Source organism: Alligator mississippiensis, chromosome 2 (assembly GCF_030867095.1).
Source record: "Alligator mississippiensis isolate rAllMis1 chromosome 2, rAllMis1, whole genome shotgun sequence".
Classification (NCBI taxonomy): Eukaryota; Metazoa; Chordata; order Crocodylia; family Alligatoridae; genus Alligator; species Alligator mississippiensis.
This window is the reverse complement of record NC_081825.1, coordinates 204904378-204929300: the sequence shown is the minus strand read 5'-3', so window position 1 is coordinate 204929300 and position 24923 is coordinate 204904378. Positions and strand designations below refer to the sequence as shown.

Genomic DNA, 24923 nt, shown 5'->3' with positions numbered 1-24923 from the left:
TTGTTTTATAAATGGATGGATTTCTCTGCCAAAAAAACAAACTTTCAAGATGCAAGGATATCTTCAACTCCTGCTGTTGAAGTTAATGTAAATTATTTTCAATTGTAATACTACAGGAAAGTGATATGCAGGTTGGCAGACTGCTGTGTTGTGTTAGAAGTTTGCTTTTAGAGTCTTATTGTCCCGCTTTGGTATTTTTCCTTTTTAAGGTAGGATCTGGATAAGGTGCGACTGTTACCACCAAGTCCCCAGCTAAATGGAAAAGTAAAAAAGAATCCTAAAGGACATTTTATGTGTATAAATAAATGAAGCAGTTACCTCAGAAAATGTAGCCCTTTCCATGGTTTTTGTGGATGGCCTCTTGAACCACTGATTACAACATTTTATAACTATTTCTGTTTTTAAAATAGTGTGCACTATTTGTTGAATGTTGATGGTGTTCGTGGTGCTATAGCAAACAGTGCAGGCATTTCACATGGAACTTATACTAATGGGACGAATGCTCTAAGTTGGAGGTTCCCAACCTCTGGGCCGTGGCCGGGAGGATTGGCTGCTGCATGTGAAGTCCGGAAGCGACCGGCATAGTGTGGACTGGCAGCCAATCCTTTTTTATGCTCAGTATAACAAAGGGTTGGCTGCCAGCTTGCAGTATGCTGGTCACTTCTGGTCCACGGTCTAAAAAGGTTGGGAACCGCTGCTCTGAGCCAGAAGACCTTGGAATCTAAGGTCTGGGCAAGATGTCCGGTAGGAAGTGCAGTTTTGTGTTGCATCATACGTAGGAGCACTGACTATAGGTGGATACAAGTAAGGTGCAAGACAATTTTCTGCAGTGAGTAGTAGTAAGTCTTGGGTCCCTTGCTTTGTCAAGAATGCCAGGTAAAAAATGGACCAAGACTGACAAGTGTGTCTGCAGAGGCATGGATTTAAGTGCATTCTTTAGAATACAGAACTGATACTTAGCTATGCTCTCCCTTCTTAACCTTGGCTACCACTATTGTTAGGCAGAAATAATTTGGCAGCCAAGCAAGAGCACTCATTAAAATGTAAGCGCGCATTGTCTCTTACACTCACCACTTTAACCTTTCAACATTCCTCACAGGAATTGTGCAAGATTATACTTTAAGCAATATGACCCAAGCATATAGGGTGCTGGTGAATTGAAGAGATGCTTACAACAAAGTGGATCTTATAGTTCTTGACTAAATGAATAAACAGCACTTTTTGTGTGTGGTAGATTAGTGGTGAAAGCTTTTTTTTTTTTTTTTTTTGTGTGTGTAACACTGAAAAGGCACTTCATTAAAGGTTGCTGCTTACATGCACCTAGCCAAATCGGCTTGCTGGCCTATCCAAAATGAATCTATTCATGTACTGTTTGAGTGGATGAAGAGGGTTTTATTCAGATTTGGAAGCACACTGTCTTTTTTGCTGGAGGATTATTTTTTTGCCAAGAGGATAATCATAGAGACAGGATTATCACAAATTCAATGAGAGGGAGCAGTTAGTCCCTGCTTTTTCCTTTTTTCCTTCTCCTTTTTGCTTTCCTTCAGTACAGATGGACTTAGAGAAATCTTGCCAGGCCTGTTATCTTCTGATGGCATAATGATCTGGCCTCCTTTCTATCAAAGTACCACACCAGAAAAGTGCTTTTCTTTCGTTTTTAACAGGAGCTTGCAAAATAATTTATTGCGAGGCATGTCTTATTCTTCTGTTGTAAGTATTGTCATCAGTGCTTCTACAAGCACAACTTGGGGATTTTGCTCCTAAGGAACTTGCTCTCTCCATTGCAGTATGTCAAAATTATGCTTCATTGAACTGTGTTAATTGTACCACCAGGCTCTTTCTCTATCTTTTCTTACTGTTGCTTGCTGCTAACACAGTGGCACTTCCTGCATCACAGCAATGTCAGCAGCAGCCCGGAATGGCATGTTATCTAACCTAGTGGTTTTCAACCTTTTTCATTTGTTGGACCCCTTTGGAAATTTTGAATGGAGGTGCGGGCCCTTTTGAATTGTAAGTCTGGGTATTTCCATACTTACTGTTCATAGTAATTTTTCATGGACCCCTTAAATATAGTCTGCAGACCCCCTGGTATCTGTGGACCAGAGATTGAAAACCACTGATCTAACCTAAATTAGGGAAAATTAGGTTCCCAGTATGTTCAGGGAGCTGATGCATTTTTCTGATTGCCATTGGACCAGTCAGTGATCTTTTCACCTTCCAATTTTTGCACCAGCAGGCTTCCTTTTCCTACCTAAAGGCCAGACCTGACTTTCATTCTATAGGGTGCAGGTATGCCACCTCCTCCCTTTCATTTTTCTGCTGCCTAACAGAGTGGTACTTATACTCCAGTTTCATGCTGTTTGCTGTGAACTGTTTCTTGTTGTGATTATTTAGATTTGAATGGAAAGAGCCTTTCGGCATCAGCATGTTTAAGCCTCAAGGTCATTATTAAGTTAGGAATGGTAAGACTGGTTTCAGGAAAGAAGGGGGAAATAACTTGATGTAAGAGTAGAAATGAAGGAGTTGGCCATGATTTTGTTATTTCTTTAGTATTGTTTATGCTAGACTGGTTTATAGATGAGCTCACTGCAATGAGGAGTGTACAGTCCATACGAATTTGTACACATGATAATTGGGGAATGAGGTACAATAGTAATCTCCAGGAATGAGCAGTGAGGTGGCATATGCATCTTGTTGTCTCCATTTTACTGTATTTCTTCATGTACCACATTCCTCCAAATAAGATGCATATCTTATTTGGCAGAATGCAGAAGGACTCTTCCTATTAACCAAACTGTTCAGAATCGTTTTCCTCAGTTAAGCTGCACACATCAACTTTCAATTACTAGTTTTAGGGGGAAAAAGGTGTGTGGGGCATAAAAATAATTAAGTTATTTACCTTTTTTTTTTTTTTTTTTTTAATAATCTTTTCACCACTTCCTTATGGGAAGGACTTGACGCTGTAGTCCTAAAAGAGGAGATTTGCTACTGTAAGGATGGGTAAGAGACAGTCTGGAAGAACACATACATAAACAAGTACCCAAGTCAGAGGAGGATCCAGACCAGGAGCTGAGGCTGTACAAGAGGATCGGAACTAGAGTCGAAGCCTTACACATGCACTTTACTGCAGAGCTGCCTAAGTATTTCCACAGTAAAGTGTCATCATCTACACATGCACTCATATCAGGTTGCATAAATTAAGTAACTCTGATGTACAGTCGTACTAGAACAAGTACTATCCTACAGCAGAGTAGTTACGTGTGCCAAAAGGTGCATGTAGATGGTGACTGGGATTGCCTGGGGCATGAGGGTATTGCAGTGTGGGAACTGTCTGCTGGCTAGCCTTGCACTGTATCACCCTTGTACCCCAGCCAGCCCCTCCACAGCACATCTGAGCCAGATTAGAGCAGCCCAAGGCTGCTGTAACTGGACGCCTGCCCCCGGGCTGCCTGATATTCAGGGCTGCTCCGCCCCAGCTCAGGATGATGTGGTCCTGGATGCACGTGTAAATGCTGCACCCAGAAGTAATAAATTCTGGTACAAACTGTGCCAGAATTTATTGCTACAAACTAAATGCACATGTAAATGCACCCAGTAAGTATTATTCATATCCATAGGCTGGCAGTGTCAGAAGTCAGGATCTAGGGAATCCAGAACATTAACAAGCATGGTAAGCAGGAGCAGAGAACCAGGCAGAAGCCAGGTTGCAGGGGAACAAATACAGTTGGTTTAGGTTGTGAAGCATAGAGCAGCCAAAGCCCAAATGCAGGGCCTGGGCCTACTCTTCAGTCAATAACCCTTGTAACTGGTGCTACTCTGAAATGAGTTGGCCCTACTAAAGGTTGCAGATTTATCTTCTAACAGTTTCTAGAGAAGGACTGGAAGCAGCAGAAGTTGGAGGTGTGTTAGAGTGTAGAGAGAGTGTTGGCTGGTGACTTCTAGAGCACAACATTGCTGGGGATGTGGTCCTTAGAAGTGGCAATGATAGCAGCCTTGCCAGATCTAAGACTGGGGATTCTCAGCTGGGAAGGTCCACTGGTTCTGCTGCTCTTTGTATTATCAAGCAATTATCACCTAATAATAGAATTCTTCATAAGACGTCGAGTGGGTAAGGTAACTAGTAGGGTGAAAGTGCTAGACTTTAGGAAAGCTGATCTCAATGAACTCAGGTGATTAGTCAAGGACGCACTGCAGAGTAGGAGTTTTGAAGGGATGGGAGCCCAAGAAGGGTGGCTGTGCCTTAAGGAAATGATCCTTCGGGCACAAAGCAAGACGATCCCCGAGCGAGGCAAAAGAGGGAAAGGGGCCAGGAGGCTTCCCTGGCTGACCAGAGAAATCCAGGGCAGCCTAAGGGCCAAAAGGGGAGCACATAAAAAGTGGAAACAAGGTGAGATCACTAAAGATGAATATACCTCCTCTGCTCATGCTTGTAGGGAGGCAGTTAGACGGGCCAAAGCTGCCATGAAGCAGAGGATGGCAACCCAAGTAAAAGACAACAAGAAATTGTTTTTTAGATATATTGGGAGTAAAAGGAAGGCCCAGGGAGGAATAGGACCCCTGCTAAATGGGCAGAAACAATTGGTGACGGACAGGGGGGACAAGGCTGAACTCCTCAATGAGTTCTTTGCCTCAGTGTTCCTAAGTGAGGGACACGACAAGTCTCTCACTGGGGTTGTAGAGAGGCAGCAGCAAGGCGCCAGACTTCTATACGTAGATCCTGAGGTGGTGCAGAGTCACTTGGAAGAACTGGATGCCTTTAAGTCGGCAGGCCCGGATGAGCTCCATCCGAGGGTGCTGAAGGCACTGGCTGACATCATAGCAGAGCCACTGGCGGGAATATTCGAACGCTCGTGGCGCATGGGCCAAGTCCCGGAGGACTGGAAAAGGGCTAACGTGGTCCCCATTTTCAAAAAGGGGAGGAAGGAGGACCCAGGCAACTATAGGCCAGTCAGTCTCACCTCCATCCTTGGTAAAGTCTTTGAAAAAATTATCAAGGCTCACATTTGTGAGAGCCCAGCAGGGCAAATTATGCTGAGGGGAAACCAGCACGGGTTTGTGGCGGGCAGATCGTGCCTGACCAATCTAGTCTGTTTCTATGACCAGGTTACGAAACTCCTGGACACAGGAGGAGGGGTGGATGTTGTATACTTAGACTTCAGGAAGGCCTTCGATACAGTATCTCACCCCATACTGGTGAACAAGTTAAGAGGCTGTGACGTGGATGACTACACAGTCCAGTGGGTGGCGAATTGGCTAGAGGGCTGCACCCAGAGAGTCGTGGTGGATGGGTCGGTCTCGACCTGGAAGGGTGTGGGCAGTGGGGTCCCGCAGGACTCGGTCCTTGGACCGATACTCTTTAATGTCTTCATCAGTGACTTGGACGAGGGAGTCAAATGTACTCTGTCCAAGTTTGCAGATGACACAAAGCTATGGGGAGAAGTGGACATGCCGGAGGGCAGGGAACAGCTGCAGGCAGACCTGGACAGGTTGGACAAGTGGGCAGAAAACAACAGGATGCAGTTCAACAAGGAGAAATGCAAAGTGCTGCACCTATGGAGGAAAAATGTCCAGCACACCTACTGCCTAGGGAATGACCTGCTGGGTGGCACAGAGGTGGAAAGGGATCTTGGAGTCCTAGTGGACTCCAAGATGAGCATGAGCCGGCAGTGTGACGAAGCCATCAGAAAAGCCAATGGCACTTTATTGTGCATCAGCAGATGCATAACGAATAGGCCCAAGGAGGTGATACTTCCCCTCTATCGGGCACTGGTCAGACCGCAGTTGGAGTACTGCGTGCAATTCTGGGCGCCACACTTCAAGAAGGATGCGGATAACCTGGAGAGGGTCCAGAGAAGGGCCACTCGTATGGTCAAGGGCCTGCAGACCAAGCCCTACGAGGAGAGACTAGAGAAACTGGACCTTTTCAGCCTCCGCAAGAGAAGGTTGAGAGGCGACCTTGTGGCTGCCTTTAAGTTCATCATGGGGGCACAGAAGGGAATTGGTGAGTATTTGTTCACCAAGGCGCCCCTGGGGGTTACAAGAAACAATGGCCACAAGCTAGCAGAGAGCAGATTTAGATTGGACATTAGGAAGAACTTCTTCACAGTTCGAGTGGCCAAGGTCTGGAACGGGCTTCCAAAGGAGGTGGTGCTCTCCCCTACCCTGGGGGTCTTCAAGAGGAGGTTAGATGAGTATCTAGCTGGGGTCATCTAGACCCAGCACACTTTCCTGCTTATGCAGGGGGTCAGACTCGATGATCTATTGAGGTCCCTTCCGACCCTAACATCTATGAATCTATGAATAGGGAGGCCATAAATGATGGGGTTTATAATCTTGGCCCTAGACTTCTCAAGATTAAATATCTGATACTTAATTTATGTTACAGCTAGTCCCCCTCGTTTTGTATCAGCGGAGGAACTGATGGAAACAGCAAAAGGAGTTACCAACATGGCATTAGCACATGAAATTGTAGTTAATGGAGACTTCCGCATTAAACCAACTGAATTACCGGAAGGCAGGTAAGGCGGTGGCTGGTAGAAGTTACTGTTTGTCTTTCGTTCATCTGTACATGGAGAGTAGAATATGCAGAGTCCTTTGGGGAAATAATGTTATGACAAGAATCATTTAATTTGTCTTGGCTTTTCTCTATTCTTTCATTCTAGCACTACTGTTTCCTTACTTTTGTATTTCTTTGACTCTCTGAGGTGTGATTCTTTGGTGCTATTAGAATAAATGATTGGTTTTTTGGGTATAAGTCACTGGAGCCTACTGCATACTTGCATGTATTTGATACAGACACCATCTTCAGACAGTGCCGTCATTCCCACTGTCACCAACCCTTCCTTGCCCAAGCACAGCAGACAGATCTCTTTAGATACTTTGTCACCTGCTGGTCCAGGCTATTCCAGAAATATTCAGTATTGGAGCCTTTTACAAGAAGGCAGTGGGTGGGCCACCATCAATCAGTACAATATAGTATCTTGTCTCTGTAGAGGTTCATCAGTCCTGATTTAGGGCATGGACATGTCTCCCCCAAGTGGAGGAGTTCCTGATCTCCTCTGGTGTTGATAATTGGGGCACCCTCCCCTGAATTCAAGTCACTCCAGACTGAAACAAACAGTCATAGGAAACATTTCAATTTCCTTCCCCACCTATAGCTTTTCTGTCTCCCTAGAGAGGCAGTCCTCCCTTCTCTCCCTGTGCTTGTATTCTAGGAGTTCTTATTCAGGGTTGTGGACACACAAGATACTGAGACAGCATTAATCCAGGGAAACGCATGCAAATTATTCTATAGATAGGATAGTTCTTCAGGAAATAAGTGAAGGACCTTTAGTGCATGCTGCTTACTTGTTGCTAGGTCTACATGATTGGAAGGAATTGGGCCCCATGCGCAATTTACACCTGTCTTGCACTGGGATCACTCATTGTCTCCAGGGATCTAGGAAAAAGCAGTAACGGTTTGAAGGGATGAACCCCAGGAAAAGGGTCCAGAAAACCTGGATCTTTTTGGCAGAAAAGCCTTTCCCTCAGTCTCTCTACATTTCTACATCATGAATTAGCTAGTGATGATTATGGAACAGCTTCCTGGAATAGTAGAGGACAGTGTCACTTCTCCTTTCCCGCTTCTCAAGAGTGTGGAGAGCAACTGAAAGAGAAGTACTAAAGGTGTCAGTGAATGAATAAGACCGCGTCCAGGTCTGTGGCTGCAGCTGTTGCTTGTGCTCTGAGCTTCCTGGCTGCAGCTGTCCTGCATTCCTAGGGAACACAAAGTAACCACTCTTCTGCTCTTTATTTCAAAGAACCTATGTCTTTATCCTGTTCTAAACCTGAAGAAACTGATCAAGTATGTAATATTAACTCAGATTCAATATGGTAATATTTGCCTCCAATATTCCATCTGTATAAATCCAGGCTCTCAAACTGCAGGATTTGTCCTTCCATGTCTCAGTCCAGTCTGCTCATAGGAAGCCACGTTCCTTGGACCCTCTACGACATGGGAAGTCTGCTTGAAACAACAGTGCATCCTTTGGTTAGAATGATATCACCCGCAGATTAACAGTAGTCTTCAACGCAATGTCCTTCCCCAAATGGCAATATCATAATTTTTTTAACTCAGATATCCTCACAGCCACCAGTTTCTGCATCTGCCCTGTCATGGCACAAAAATGTTGTCTCTTGGAAGCTCATGGAATACATTATTCACAGTCTGATCCTTGGAAATGACTTGGGTTTCTGTTACCTTATCTAGGAGAAGGATCCAAGGAAACAATTTATAAAGCCTCCACTAAGGACAATGCGGCATTGAGAAATCATGCAAAATTCAGCCTGAAGTGGGTGTCTGAGTTTCCTTTGAAACTGAGTTTCTTTTCCATAAGACAGTGGTCACCACCAGCCAGTCAATCTTGATTAACTGGTTGATCGTGGAACCTCTGACAGTTGATCTCAGTCTGTTCGAGGCTCCATGATTGGGAGAGGCAGGATGCATGTAGCTGGGCTGAGCCCTGTCTGCTGCTGCCCAGGCTGGGCTGAGTGAGTGGGGTCAGAGCCCAGGCGGCTTGTCCGGGAGACAGGGCAGAGGCTGGCGGAGGGGGGCAGAGCAGGGCCGCCCTTTACTTACAAAAAGTGATCTTCACCATAAAAAAGGTTGGAGACCACTGCCCTAAGCTTTGTTCTCCATGAAGGATTAAGTTCTTTTGTTGTGTTGATGGTATTCAATCTGTCCCTGTGCCTCTTCATGGCACTAGGGTGCCCCTTTGCAGGCCAGGTTATTTCCTTACAGTGACTGCATGGGAACTCATCATATTGTTTTATGCCACCAGATGACATGCATGCCATGCATGTTGACTGTGAAGACTTTCTGCTAGATCTCCAGTAGCACTTTTGTTCTGCCTCCAGAACATCCATATTTGAAAGATGCAAGACGGCTGCGTAGATGTTTTAAAGCTTTGTGAGGGGCTAGGCTTTGAAATCTGATGCCAGATTTGGAAGAGTAGCACTCCAGTTCAACTGATCCAGCTGGTACTCATCCTTACCTCCCCAAAGGGTAGAGTGCTTGCCAGTTATCTGCAGTAGAATTCACGCTGACTAAAAGTACTAAATGGTTCTTTAGTATATTGTAGGTCTGTCCCATGACCACCTCTTCATCCCTGCTTCCTGTGTTCTTAGCTAATAGACATTTTGAATCATGTGAGGTCAGGCTGCTCTAGCCTTTATACCCTTAAATGGAAGCATGAGGAGATATGATCTGTGTGCATGAGCAAATTCTGACAATGGCTCAAAGGACTAGAATAGCTATAGAGTAAATAACTGTATTTTTTTCATTTTCAGGCATTGCTTGAGCTTTCATGGTTAGTGGAATGAGAACTGCAAGCTTTTCTATGCTGCTTGCATAAAATAGTATTTTAATTTCCTCAGGAATTTGTGTCAGCTTCAGATTTGATGAGAGTTGGTGCAATGCTGCTGAAGTAAAATTAACTAAATAAAAAAATTAAAAGTAGGAATTGGTGATTGAACCAGTGAAGTTATTTCAGAGATCACAGCAACTTTGAATTTGGCTCTCCAACTCAAATCTTTAATGCTCAAGTGTATGGAAAAACAGTGACTTGTGCTCTTTGCTATGAGGCAAATTCCTCATGAGTGATACATTCTGCATTAAACCTTTTGAATTTTACTCAGGGGACTTGTGTCACTTCTAGGACATTTAGTTAAGTACTGCTACAAAACACTGACATTGTTCATAGGAACAGGAGACAAATTATAACTTGATTATTATCTTCCCTTTACTGGGTTACTTTTAGAATCATCCTTCACCACTTGCTTTGAAGGATTTTGTATTTGTAAACTTCTTTGTATGTATGTTTCTGTCATGTTAGCCATTGTAAATCTATTTTCTAGGGGGTTTTTTGGTTTGCTTGTTGTTGGGTTTTTTTGTTTGTCTGCTTCCTGATTAAAATGGCAAGGGTTCTTCTCTAAACCTTGCTAATTTATATGTAGCATTCTTTAAAAATGTTAAATGTGATTGCAAATTCAAGTCTTAGCTTCTGATATTGTGTTTACTAACAGCTTGGAGAAAAAAGTGAGAGAGATTGTACACAAAGCCTTTTGGGATTGTCTGGAAGCCCAGTTAAATGAAGATCCACCGACATATGATCATTCAATTAAACTTCTGGGGGAGGTAAAAGAGGTAGGATGATGATATATGTAGGGATGCTATTATTTTTTTAGGAAATCCTGGACATTACCACCCCCTTCCCCCCTCCCCCGGCCAATCCCCATCCCAGACGGGAGGAGCAATGCCCAGCCGAGCCTGCTGTTCCCCCACTCCCCTCCTCTCCCCCCCAGCTGCTGCTCAGGGGTGTGCCAAAATACAAGTTTACACAGGGCACCACACATGGACGCAAAAGCAGCCCATGCTCGTAGCAGCACTCTTTCCCCCCCGACCCTGGCTGATCCCCGCCCCAGGCAAGAGTAGCAGTGCCCAGGCCAGCCTGCTCCCTGCCTCTAGCTGCTGCTCAGAAGGAGGTGGGCCAGGCAGGGTGGCACAGGACATTTGTTTCCATTTTCACCAAACTAAGAAATCTGGTCCCAGCCAAACTGAGATTTACAGTTATTCTAATGATATGGCACAAAAAGTAATCTCTGTAAATTAAGACACAAATGGATACAAATCTGCAAACAATGCTTATTTATAATGTTAATGCTGCAGTTGTAGTATAGTGATGTAAAATGTGTACAGTGACAGTATAGATAATAACCTTTTATCTGTGGACTGTATGCATCTGCCTGGGGAAGAAATAGTCGGATATGAGAACCAAACATACCTAGCAGTATAGGAGATGAAAGTAAGTTTGCTGCAGCGTTAGCTTCATAGTTGTCACTGCAAGAAAAATGGGTTGGTATTGTTACCATATTTACTCATGTACATATGCACCTTTCCCCCCAAAAATCAACCCCATAGAATTGAGGTGCATGTATTAAGTGGGGAAGCTGATTTTCTGCCCAGGATAGAAGCACTCTTCTTTGATTCATGTCTCATTGTGCAGCAACTGCTGCATTACTTTTCAGGCAGCTCAGGGGGTCAGTTGACTTAATAGTTCTTTGTTTGTCACTCCAGAGCAGGGGTGGACAATTATTTGGACTGGAGGGCCATTTAACAAGTTTTGGTGAGCTGTTGAGGGCTGCACACATATCATTAATGGTGTTTAACAACAGCTCTACTTTAAAAATTGTTATGACATTTATAGCATAAACTCCATACTATAAATGCTGTAACTTGTTTTCTGCACATCGCCATATTTCTACACACAATCCCAGAAATAAGTTCCCAAATTACCTCACACAATTACCAGTTTTCCACACACAAAGCTCACATTTCCACACATTTTCAGAAAAAGTTCCTAAATTACCACTCAGTATTCCAAATATATTTTCATTAACAGTTCCCAAGTCACCACAGACAATCGCATTGACAGTTTTCACACAACACCCCCAGCACCCTCCCCCTCCGGGCTGCACCGCTGCTGACCTGGTGCAGGCTGCGCTGCACTACCTGCTATGGAGTGAGGCTGGGTGGTGCTGGGCCATGCTGGGAGCACCATGTCCACCACCACCTGGAGTGCAGTGTGACTGCTGCAGGCTCCCCAAGAGCAGTGAATCTGCATGGGCGCAAGGCAAGCAGCGGGGTCAGGGGCAGGCGGTGCAGACCAGTGTCCCATCAGCACCAGCTCCATGGAGGAGCAGCCTGTGTCTGCCTGCTGCTCGGCCGCAGCCCCTGGTCCTTGCGAGCATTTGGGAAGGGGAGCGGACAGGGAATGCATGTGGCAGGGCTACCACTCATTTCCCTGTGGGACACTTCTGGGCTGCTTTGCCACTCTGTCCATGCACAAAAGGCCCCTGGGCACATGCTGCTACTCCCCCTGCTGCTGCACATTGCTGCTGCAGACTGCCCCTGAAGTGCTGCTTCCCTCCTCTGGGCAAGGTTGAGCATCAGGCCCTGCTGCCCTCCAGTGGACAAGTGCAAGCATAATAGCCACAAGGGACATGCGTAGCAGTGGTTCTCCCATCTTTCATGATGTTTCCATACGTGATCAAAATAACACTTGTTAACATGTTAATGAACATGATACAGGTATATGCAAAACTTATCTGCAGGCCAGATAGAATCGCTTGGTGAGCTGGATACGGCCCATGGGCCATATCTTACCCACCCCTGCTTCAGAGGTATTAACAATTGTCTCTCTTTTTTTAATGGTCTTGATGTTCCCCTAATTAAGCTAACCTTTCTTAGGATAATTCTGCTGTCTTCTAACTGGTCCTTATCCCTCTCTTACTATTTCATGGCCTTGGAGGTTCTTTAATTCTTTTCAAAATCTTAGATCCACTCATTGGAGACCAGTCTTCAGTAATAGCTGGTGTTTCAGCTTTAGTTGTGCAGGAAAGGGAGGGTAAGTCAGCTGAAGAATATACTTTGTCCCTGCTCTATGCAGCCATAATTCTAGAAAAACCTTCTTTTCATCTTACTTTGCAAAAAAACGTGCTCGTTATATTCTGGGACATGCTGTATGTGACAGAATGCAATAATTATGCAATCAAAGACTGGCATAATGTGTGTGTGTGTGTGTGTGTGTGTGTGTGTGTGTGTGTGTGTCCGTGTCCTCAACCCCAAAAGATGATCCTTTCCCAAAGAACTTACAATCTAAGGAGCAAGGGTCCAACTCCTTCGGCTCCACAGACTGGATTTGGACCTCTGGCGGTAGAGTAGTGGTTTGTTAGCGTCTCTGTCTTGTGGCTCTAGAACCTAGTTGCTCTCCTTTTCCCAGCCTCTGATTTTAGTCTCCAACAGTGACCAAAGACCCCAAATCTGGCAGCAGGCAAAAGGATGAGAGAATGAGCAGTGGTGATTTTCACCTGCTGGATTCTAGCACCACACTAACAAGCCACTTGGGCTACAGTCTAACCACTCACAGGGTAGAGGGAAATTGAGGTTTAGAAAAGATACTGTGTGATTTATGTTTAGAAAAATAAATTGTCATATGCCACATGCATCCAGTGTAGAACTAGCTTCTAGTCCAGAAAATTATTTAGCTTTTTTTCTATGATGAAAAAATGTTTGATATAAAAAAAACTAATATGGTGATAATTGTTTTCTTTCAGACTCTTCTCTCTTTCTTACTGCCTGGTCATTCTAGATTAAGAAATCAGATTACTGAAGTTCTTGATTTGGACCTGATAAAGCAAGAAGCAGAAAATGGAGCCCTAGACATTTCTAAACTGGCATCATTCATCATTCGAATGATGGGGACCCTCTGTGCTCCAGCTAGAGATGAGGAAATTAAGAAACTAAAAGACATTCATGAAATTGTTCCATTGTTCAGGTATGGAAATAAATTTTATGAATCATGCTGTGAATCACTTCAATTATTTCAGGCTTGCACATGAGCCTTTTGTTAGAGAGCAAAATATTTCCTGTATATGCTAGTGGCATATTGTATATGCTAGTGGCATATACAGCCTGTTAACACAAATACCTTTCTAAAAATTGTAGAAGTGGCATGGTGGTGGTAGCTGGGGGAGGGGGTGGAATAGTTATGGATTGGAAATTACATCAGCCAGTAGTAAGGACCCTTTAGATACTGGTGAACTGAAGAGTTTTGTTAAATTCTGTCTCATCAGAAACTACCCTTTTTTTCCCTGTATTGGGAGATTGACTTAAAGTAAAAGAAGATTTTTCTATTTCGCTTCTGCCATTGACAGCAAATATTGATATAATCAGGAATGCAGAACAGAGAGGACTCATTCACTCAGTCCTATGCTGTTTTCAGCCATTTCTTCCTTTCTTGAATTTTCCTCTTCCTTGTTATGCTACAGATGTTTAGAGTGGCAAGCATATAGGAGGAGTGGGGGTATAAGAGGGGACTAGGCTGTGTTACTGTCTGGTTAAGCAGATTGTTCAAGGCTTCAAGATGTACAGAGAATTTCTATGACACACTCATGGTGTATTTCAACCTTCTATATATCTTGTTGGACCACAGCATTTTCTAACTTTATGAGAGGTTCTGAGTGCAAATGTTTCTATAGATAATACTTTTTTGTGAAGGCAAATGTTATTTAGTTGGGATCATACTTCTCTGAAGTTGGTTTCTTTTGTGGTCTTTTTATTCATTTAGTTTCTTCTTAAAGAATAGCTGCCCAAAATAGCAGAAATCACTGTGGGTACCTGTACATGTGCATCTAGGCTGCTCCACCATGCTGTAATTGCAGTGCATTGGAGCAGACTCGATTTAATTGGTAATTACCATGTGGTAATTACCACGCTACAGGAGGCTCCAGCATCATGTGCATCAGTGCCCCCTTGCTGAAAAATGGCAGCGGGGGCACTTTAACTAAAGCTTGGTTCAACAAGCTTTAGTTAAAGCATCCCCACTGCCATTTTCCAGTGCGGGGATGTGATTACACATGACGCTCCAGGCACTTTTAATTATCGTTTCATAGTAGCTAGGGTCAGGAGGGACCTGATCAGATCATCTAGCCTGACCCCCTGCTGCAGGCAGGAGTGAATGCTGGGTTCACAAGACCCCAGACAGGTGATCATCTAACCTCTTTTTGAATTTGCCCAAGGTAGGGGGCGAGGACTACTTCCCTAGGAAGTTGGTTCCAGATTCTGGCCACCCTAACTGTAAAATATTGCCTTCTGATCTCTAACCTAAACCTATTTTCCATCAGCTTATTACCATTGTTCCTTTTCACCCCAGGTGGTGCTGGGGAGAAAAGGGCTCTACCTATTTGCTGATGATCTCCCCTGATGAGTTTGTAGGCAGCCACCAGGTCCCCCCCTCAGCCTCCTCTTGCCGAGGCTGAATAGGTTCAGGTCCCTCAGTCTCTCCTCATAGGAACTGTCCTGCTGCCCTCTCACCAAACGGGTCACCCTCCTCTGAACTCTCTCCAGGCTGGCCACATCCTTTTTAAAGTGCAGCGCCCAGTACTGGGCACAGTACTCCAATTGCGGCCTGACCAATGTCGCATAAAGGGGAAGTATCACCTCTCTGGACTGGCTTGAGATACATCTTTGGATGCATGACAAAGTATGGCTGGCCTTGCTGGCTACGGTCTGGCATTGGCGGCTCATGTTCATCTTGCAGTCAATAATGACTCCAAGATCCCTTTCCACCTCTGTGCTTTCAAGAAGGGAACTCCCCAGCCTGTATGTATGCTGTGGATTCCTTCTCCCAAGGTGCAGCGCCCTGCATTTGTCTACATTGAACCCCATCCTATTCTCATCTGCCAACTTTTGTAGTCTGTCTAAATCTAGTTGCAGCCTCTCTCTCCCTTCAAGTGTGTCCACCTCGCCCCACATCTTAGTGTCATCAGCAAACTTGGACAACGTGCTTGTCATATTGAATGTAATAGTTTGAATGCTTGTAATAGTTGCCCATTAGCCAGTTTAGAAAAAGGCTAGGTTCATCTTCTTATCTAGGTTCATTGTTTTACCTGGCCTTACAACGAACCTGCTTAAAGTCTTGGCTCCTCAATCTTATCTCTAGAGGCCTTTAACAAGTTATCGTAAGGACCAGAAAAAAACGACGCTTAAGCAAATATTCCAAGAGATCAAAACCCTAGAAGCCTTTTGAAAGGGAGTTGTAAAAGAAAGGTCACTGCAGTGGTATGGAAAATCTTCCAAAGCAAAATTTAAGATAAACTAAATAGTCAGCGGACACATTCTGTTGCAGAAGACAAACTGACTACCTAGCGAAAAACCTGTTGAGTAAGATCCGAGCCCAAATTTGGAAGTAGTGACAGTTTGGGTAGGAGGGGCCCAAGACGGCAAATCGCCCAATAAAAACTGTAACCTATAGTCCCAATTTGGAGGTAACCTCACTTGCAGAACAACAAAGGAAGAATCGCAAGTGTAGGCCGGATCAGACTGATCACCTGAACGACTGTCTCCATGAACACAACTCTTTTGGTTCATGCTGAAGCCGCGGAGCGCCCGAGTGGGACTGAAGGAAGGGGACTTGTTCCTATCACTGCTGAGGCCAACTCATTGAACCGTACTACTGAGGCCAGCCCATAAAATTGTACTACTGAGGAATTAAACCATATTTAGGTGTTTGGCTTCTTGGAATTGTAGGATTGTAAGTATAATATAGTAATAACTTTTCTGGTTCAAATTATATAGTTAGTTGTAATTGTTTTAAAGAAGTGCATTTAGAGCATTGTTCCATATATATATATATATAGTTATCGTGTTTTTGATCTTTATGGTATTTCTTAAAATAAAATTGTATTGTATAAATTAAGTGTGAAATCATTGTGAAATCATGCAATTAGCTGAAAAGTTCCCCAGCCAGTGCATCAAATGAATCAGTAAGTTGTGTGGGATCTTCTCTATTCCATAACCCACTAGAGACAGTGCTTTCAACCCACTTGTCCAAGTCGCTGATGAACATGTTAAACAGTGCGGGACCGAGCCCTGGGGTACCCCACTGCTCACATCTCGTCAGGTTGAGTACAACCCGTCCATCACTACTCTCTGGGTCCACCGCATCAGCCAATTTTTTACCCATCCAACTGTGTAGGCATCGATGCCACAGTTGCCTAATTTATTGATGAGAATGGGGTGAGAGACAGTGTCAAAGGCCTTGTTAAAGTCTAGAAAGACTACGTCCACGGCGACACTGTCATCCAAGGATTTAGTTACTTGGTCATAAAAGGCAATCAGGTTGGTCAGGCAGGACCTGCCTTTGATGAACCCATGCTGATTGCCCCTGAGCATGATCTCCCCTGCTGGCCCCCCACAGATGTGCTCCTTGATGATTCTCTCCAAGATCTTCCCAAGCACCGAGGTGAGGCTTACAGGCCTATAGTTATTTGGGTCCTCCTTCCTCCCTTTCTTAAAAATTGGGACCACATTAGCTAGTTTCCAATCCTTCGGCACCTGGCCAGATGACCACGAATGCTCATACAGCCGGGCCAAGGGCTCTGCGAAGACCCCTGCCAGCTCCCTCAACCCCCTTGGGTGGAGGACATCTAGACCTGCAGATTTAAAAATGTCCAGCCCTTCCAGAAGATCCCTAACTACATCTGTGCTGACCAAAGTCCTTGGACCGATATTCTTTAATGTCTTCATCAGTGACTTGGACGTGGGAGTGAAATGTACTCTGTCCAAGTTTGCAGATGACACAAAGCTATGGGGAGAGGTGGACATGCCGGAGGGCAGGGAACAGCTGCAAGCAGACCTGGACAGGTTGGACAAGTGGGCAGAAAACAACAGAACGCAGTTCAACAAGGAGAAATGCAAAGTGCTGCACCTAGGGAGGAAGAATGTCCAGCACACCTACTGCCTAGGGAATGACCTGCTGGGTGGCACGGAAGTGGAAAGGGATCTTGGAGTCCTAGTGGACTCCAAGATGAACATGAGTCGGCAGTGTGACGAAGCCATCAAAAAAGCCAATGGCACTTTATCGTGCATCAGCAGATGCATGACGAATAGATCCAAGGAGGTGATACTTCCCCTCTATCGGGCACTGGTCAGACCGCAGTTGGAGTACTGCGTGCAATTCTGGTCGCCGCAATTCAAGAGGGATGCGGATAACCTGGAGAGGGTCCAGAGAAGGGCCACTCGTATGGTTAAGGGCCTGCAGACCAAGCCCTACGAGGAGAGACTAGAGAAACTGGATCTTTTCAGCCTCTGCAAGAGAAGGTTGAGGCGCGACCTTGTGGCTGCCTGTAAGTTCATCACGGGGGCACAGAAGGGAATTGGTGAGTATTTATTCACCAAGGCGCCCCCGGGGGTTACAAGAAATAATGGCCACAAGCTAGCAGAGAGCAGATTTAGACTGGACATTAGGAAGAACTTCTTCACAGTTCAAGTGGCCAGGGTCTGGAACGGGCTCCCAAGGGAGGTGGTGCTCTCCCCTACCCTGGGGGTCTTCAAGAGGAGGTTAGATGAGCATCTAGCTGGGGTCATCTAGACCCAGCACTGTTTCCTGCTTATGCAGGGGGTCGGACTCGATGATCTATTGAGGTCCCTTCCGACCCTAACATCTATGAAAGGCCTGACAGAGCTATCCCTGAGATTGTCCCTACCGCTGGTAGGAGGGATGTCTCGGTCCCTGTTCAAGAAAACAGAGGCAAAGAAACTGTTAAAAATATCAGCTTTCTTGTCTGGCGTAGGCACAAGGTTACCATTTGAGTGTTGCAGGGGTCCTACATTGCCTGGTGCCCTCTTCTTGCCCCCAATGTACTTGAAAAACGACTTTTTGTTGTCCTTCATCCTGGATGCTAGCCTGAGTTCCATCTCTGCCCTGGCCTTCCTAATAGCCCTCCTACTACCACTTTAGACTGGCTCTCAGAACTGCTGTAACTAAAGTGCCCTTCCCCCCAATCTCCTGGATCATGTGTATAAATGCCCATAGTCTTTGCATGTATGTGCATGTACCTTATGTTAGGCTGAAATCTCAGACATCATATGTTATAGAATGAACATATGATGATGCGTTTTCCCAGAAGACTATTCTGTGGAAAGGGTATTGCTGTCTTTACAGGAGTTCTCTTACAGGGGAGCAAACCTCATCACTACTTCCTGTTCCTAAGATTTCTAGTTCCCTGTGAATACTTTGCATGCCTGTTTACTTTGCATGCAGCTCTTTTTCCTGGGTTAATCTATGCTAAATAAGTTTTGCAAAAACTGTATGTGTTGCACACATGCAGTCCAGACTGAAACAAAACTAATGTTTTTCCTTTTTCTTACAGAGCAATTTTCTCTGTCTTAGACTTAATGAAAATGGACATGGCCAACTTTGCTGTCAGTAGTATTAGGCCACATCTAATGCAGCAGTCTGTTGAATACGAAAGAAAGAAATTTCAGGAGCTTCTTGAGAAACAGCCAAGTATGATTTTGTTCTGTGTTGTCCTGTATATTATGTCTGCTTGTAGGCTGCAAAAAACCCTCCAAATTGGTGGTTCTCAACTCAAGGCACCCCTTGTTACACTCCAGGCACCCCTCCATAATTTCTGTGAATTGAGCAGCACCCCATTTCAAAAACTAATTTATTTATTGCTATGCTTACCTCTTAGCTAAGAGGGAGTGGGGGTAGGGGAGCAGCAAAGCAGGCTGCTTACAGACATAAAAGAAAAAACCAAACGCCCCCTCCCCCCCCCCCTTTTATTTTAAACTCAGCATGTTCCTGCACCGAGCCCTATGCATGCCCAGAAGAGGCAGCACAGTTGGACCTGGCTCACCCAGTGCCTGTATGGATCAAGTGCTTTAGCTGAACTTTTTTGGCACTTTTATCTAATAACTGATTGAATCAGCCTCAGCTAAAAGTGCCAAAAAGCCCAGCTGAAGCACCTGATTTATACAGAGACTGCAGAGCAGGGTCGAAGAAACATGCTGCTGCTTCTGTTAAAGTATCTTTTTTTTCATTAATTTTTTTTTTTTTTTAACATCTGCAAGCAGTCGTAGAGCCTGACCCTGCTCTTATCAACTTATCTCCTCACACCTCCCTTATCTTTTTGCACTTCCTGTGACATCCTTTGAAAAATCTCGCAGCACCCCAGGACACTTTAGCACCCTGGTTGATGATCATTGCCCTAAATCAGTATTTTGGTATATTGTCTGTTGCTTATGTAGTAAGTAATAGCCAGGGTCGCTGGACTTGGATTTGCGAAATCTCCTGAAAGAGCAGTTTTTTCATTAGGAAAAAAACAAAAACCCTACCAACTGAGATCAGCATAATGTAGAACATTTTAAAACCAGCACCAATATTAGTCTGCAGTGCTTCCAGCCAACGATTTGGTTTCTTCAGGAAATACCTGGCCATACTATTTCTGATTTTACTGTTTCTCTGTTTTGATATCCTTCAGAGGTCCTGATTCAAGCAGTAAATAAAATGTATCAACAGGTAATAACATAGGTATTGGGAGAAGCTACCGCTAAGACTATTTGAATGCTAATTATGGTAAAAACTTGCTCCTCACAAGAAGATTCTTACAAAAATACTCCCCCCCCCCCTTTCCCCCTATCCCTTTGCAGACTCTCTAGACTTTGTCACAGACTGGCTTCAGGAGGCATCAGATGATCTTACTAAGCTAAGGCGCATAAATTTATCTTCACCCTTTGGTGGTGGCCCTGCAGCTAGTGGAATTCCTGTGCTGTGTCCTGTCTCTGTTCAGAATCAGGCATACCTGAAGCTGCTAAAGTGGGATCATGTACACCGGCCTTTTCCAGAAGTAGGTGTTTATTTAACAGTATTAATTTCTCTGTACAGTTCCTGGTGGTACAACAGAAACTGTTGGGTCTCCCTAACCACATCACAGGCACAAGATATTAAAAGTTTTGTTGGTTGGGGGGGATTAAGGTGGTAATTGAAGCACTTGCTGACCTGATGGAATAAATCCCTTTAGAATGTGTCTGTGGAAAATGGAAACGTATTTAACTGAAGGAAGGGAAAAAAGCCAGTGATCCAGTGGGTAAAGCAGCAGGCAGGGAGATGCTTGATTTTTGTATCTGCTCCTGCAGGGCAGGTTGCTTTCTTTTCTGTGCCTATGTTTCCCTTCCTGGGGCGCGTCCAGATGAGCGTGGATGTTTGGTTCCCCGGGGACAAGTAGCAGCGGCGCACCTTGCACCACTGCTACGTGTCCCCAGGGAACACCCATGCCACATGTGCTTTTGCGCATGACAAGTTACCCCAGGGCTGCAGCTGTGGTGATCCTGCCAGGAAGAGCCTGGCTGGCAGCTGAAGCATGGCTCCAGGAAGCCTGGCTTTGCTTTTCAGCCACGCGCACTGCCTGTGCACGTGCTGTTCCGGTGTGGTGTGTGTGTTTTTTGACCCCTGGACATCCAGGGCGCTGGAGACATGTTTGTGGTGTCACATCCCACACAGCCACGTTCGTCTGGATGTGCCCCCAGTGTCCAATTTGATTAAGATGTCCAGGCCTGGGCTGCATCTCTTAATACATGCATGCATGGTGCCTAGTATGGTGGAGCCACAGACTTGGTGAGTCCTCTAGGTGCTGCTCTAGCTCATACAATACCTTTTTGTTCTTCCAGATCACTTTTATAAGGCAAGTGTTCATTTAGGAATTTCCTTGTGAATTTGCTATGTATATATAATTCTCAAATGCTGTTGCAAAATGGTCCATCAACTAGGCTCCAGTATGTGAATTACGGTAGTCATAAAGTGAAAAGATGATGCAGAGGGTCTTTCCTGGATGACTCCCACCATTTTCACATGGTTTCATGCTGGGGGATTATGTGTTTCTAATTGTTATATGTGCATGGAGGCTCTACAGCATAATCTCAGGGTTTAAGAATTTGTTATAGAAGAGCTGTCTGTATGTTTTAGGTCTCTTATTTAAGAATAGAGTAGTTTTCCCATGGCTGGGAAGATTCTGAGTCAAAAGCTCTGAACTTGAGCTAAATTTGAAGCTTTTAGAGATGGTGAGGCTATATTCTTTTATAATCTGGAGTTAATTTGACTGATGTAGAGTTAGGAATGGAACCACCCAGGAGAAACTCTGTGGATCATCTTTCCCCATTGTTACCCTGCTGACAGGTAACTTGTGAGTAGGCTACTGATAATAAAATAAAGAAAAAAAGGCAGAAACAGGTTTACAGTCCAATCACTTTATTTGCTTCCACTTTAAAATATAGACTTTGGGATACATGTTTGTTTTTATCTGGCTAGCCGTGACAGCACAACATAGATTCTCACCTATATTGGCTGGGGGGCAGACTCGAGTGGGGGAGAAAGGTGGCACGCAGACTGGTAGTAGGTCTTCTTGACTTCGAGTTCTCCAAATTTCCCAGCAGCCTATACCCAATATTTATAGATGGTTAGTTCTAATAGTCTAATAAATGATCTTTGATTGGCTTTATTTAAATGTCTTTGTTTCACTTTAACTTTTGGAACTGTGCATTTGGAAAGTGTCATTTAGTTGGGATTTGTATCCTTGGGAAGGTAAAAGGGAAGGTTTCTTATCTTCTTCCCTTCCCCATTGTGGAATGCTGTTCAGCACTGGCCTGTTTCTTCTTTACCGTAGTTTATTGTCATCTTTGACAAGGCTGTTTTGTTTTTACGAATTATCTAAGCATCTTAACAAAAATATAGCAAATTAACATCCAATACATTTGGTTACATCAATCAGTACTACTAATATTTTGGATTATTTAGTGTATGGTTTTCCCTTATAATGTCTCTTTCCAGGCCTTGTGCTTGGTTTAATTGCATTTAGTTAGACATGTGGTTGGCTTCCTTTACTTTGCTGACCAAGCTAGATGTCTCATCTGCAAATGTTTACACTATGGTCACTCAAAAACAGGTCTTCTACTTAGCCAGACTTCTGCAATTTGGCCTAGGCCCCTTGAAAATGACCAAGGCTGGCAATACCACTGTGATGGTTGTAATTCATAAAATATAGGTTATCTCAGGAATTTCCTTACAACTCTGAGGTGTCGTATTCAGAGAAGTAACATTCACAACTGGGCTGTGAATCAGTCTCCATGTGATTTATGATGGATAGTTTATTATTCTTTGAACACAGAAACCCAATAGTTTTTTTCTTAACTTCAAAAAATAAATAATCCAAACACCCATTCAACTTGTGGGTGTGTCTCATGCCCTAAGTCTGCAGTTGGAAGCTTTTTGCCTTTGCCAGACCTGCATAGTGAATTCTAGTCCTGCCTTCCTCCATGGCCCTACGCCAAGAGGATAAATGGCAGTGTGTACTTCTTGCTCTCCTCTTCCTCTCAACCACCTGTTCGGGTTCAGCATTTTGTTGGCCAGGTTTTGACCCATGTGTGATTTTTTTGGGGTGGGTTCTTTTTTTCCTTCTTCAAAGCCTGTACTGCTTGTTTTATCTCTTCCTTCTATAAGTTCTCTCCATCCCCTGCTCCCACTTGAAAGGAAGGATAGGGCCTTCTGGCTGCAGATACATACCTCACTGGCTCCTCCTGCCCCTCTCAGCCCCATGTTCCCCCCACATTGCCCTTTCTTACTTCAATGCCAAAGGGCACCCCTGCCTTGGCTTGTAATTTTTCACTTCATTGTTTGAGTGTGAGCAACTCCAATAGACCCTCCAAGTATCTTGTCTGGAGGATGTATACATCCAAGACAGGTGTTCTGTCTGTCAGTCATCTAAGTTCAGGACCTCTAAGGAAAAAAAAAAAGTAGCTAAAGCTTAAATGTTTTCTGTTAGAGAAGTCTGACTTCAGTATCCAATTCAGCACTTTCCAGTTGCATCCAGCTCTGAAGTCCTTCTGGTATCGCTCTTGCCTTGGCTTGGTGTAGATCTCTAGTGTGCAATACCAGCGAGCAGCTCTTGCTATTACCACGTCATCTAAAGCTTAAGACTTCATGGCCACTGTCAGGTTGCAGTGAAGCTCAGTTGTATCAGTACTGGTTTTCAGGAAATACCTGGCTGTACTGTTTCTGATTTTACTGTTTCTCTGTTTTAATATCCTGAAGAGGTTCTGTTTCAAGCACTTAATAAAATTTATCAACAGTTAACAACATAGGTATTGGGAGAGGCTATTAGTTAAGTATATTTGATAACTGAGGTTAAAATTTTGAGGCCCAACAAGGACCCTTGCTGAACCTTGCAAGTCACCAGAGAAGTCTCAGTAAACTCGGTCTCCTCCACGCTCAACTAAAAAGTCTGGGTCTAAATGTTGTTGCTTGAAGTTAGCATGCAGTACCACTACTTCCCTTCAGTACTGCCTCCCACAATGCCAGCCTCACCTCTGTGTTCTTGAGGGGAACATGGAGGCTGTTTGGCAGTGCTGGAGCTTTCCATTTCAGCACTGAGAGGATTTGGTACTGACCAAATCCAGGTCCCACAATTCCCAGTCCTGTTCTCAGGCACAACTTAACACTTTTCAGTGCTCCTAAGGACTCTGCTTACAATGTCTTCCCTAGCCTTGTTAAGCTTGGGGGGGTGGCGGCGTCCTGTGCACCTGGTTCACAGCACAATGCTCATAGTCTCATTCCTCAATTTCTTCCTCCTATATGCTACTGTTGAAATCTTTGTGTAGGCACTTCACCACACTCTGAGTCTCCAAAACCATTTTAGGGCATTATCTCAGTTATTAACTTCATTAACTGAGTCATTAACTTCACCTCTGGATTTGCTGTGTAAGCCTATAACCTCATGCGTTCTGAAAACAGCCTTTTTTGATTGCCATTGACTTGGCTAGGGGAATGACTGCCCTGCTAGCAGATGCTCCCCATGTTGTTTTCTACCTGGATAAAAGTGATCATTGACCCGTCTCAACTTCCTACCTAAAGTAGTTTGAGTTTCACTTGAGTCAGGAGATCTCTGCTGGCATTTACCTTCCAAAGCCATGCTCCTCCTGAACTGAGACTTTTTATTTGCTCAGAGTCAAAAGGGATTTGACTTACTGCTTTGGAAAAGCTTGGTCCTACCTTAAGTTCCTTTGGGCATTTGTTTCCATAGCTGATTGATGTAAATGCACAACAGTTTTAGCCCAGAGACTGTCTAGTCAAATTGTGTTATAAGATTACCCAAGTTGGTTCACTCCTCCAAAGTTTAGACTAGTTCTCTTTATCTCTTTCTTCCCATAGGTGATACCTGCAAGGTAGCTACCTGGAGCTCCATCCACACCTACACTAAGCCTTATGCCATCCTAGAAACCTCTGGGCTGTGCCACATTTGGCAGGGCAGTTCTCCATTTGTTTACATAAAATCTCTGAGACCCACCTCCAGATATGTGGGCACTGCTTTGGATCACCTATAAGTGAGAATGTGCATGTGGGTAATTAAAAGAGAAAAGGAAGTTAATTTCTAGTAATTCGAGTTCTTTGAGATTGTATTTTTCACATACACATTGCATTCAGCCTTTGTCTTGGAGTTAATCATGTAGGACTCCTGTGGTTACAGTGGATCTAAGGAGCAGGAAGTCCTCA

At 44.4% G+C, this 24923-nt stretch overlaps 1 protein-coding gene across 2 annotated transcripts in view; it reads left to right on the top strand.

Annotated features, from left to right (window-relative positions):
• Positions 1–24923, top strand: part of TCP11L1 (t-complex 11 like 1) — a 41456-nt gene that overhangs the window by 6403 nt on the left and 10130 nt on the right. Inside the window, exons 3-7 of one of the 2 annotated variants that reach the window (XM_014602287.3) lie at positions 6386–6518; positions 10063–10183; positions 13153–13373; positions 18751–18887; positions 20033–20229. In XM_014602287.3, coding sequence (XP_014457773.2) covers positions 6386–6518; positions 10063–10183; positions 13153–13373; positions 18751–18887; positions 20033–20229 — 809 coding nt within the window. The remainder of the gene's footprint in view (positions 1–6385; positions 6519–10062; positions 10184–13152; positions 13374–18750; positions 18888–20032; positions 20230–24923) is intronic. The other variant, XM_019476777.2, reaches the window with a different exon arrangement.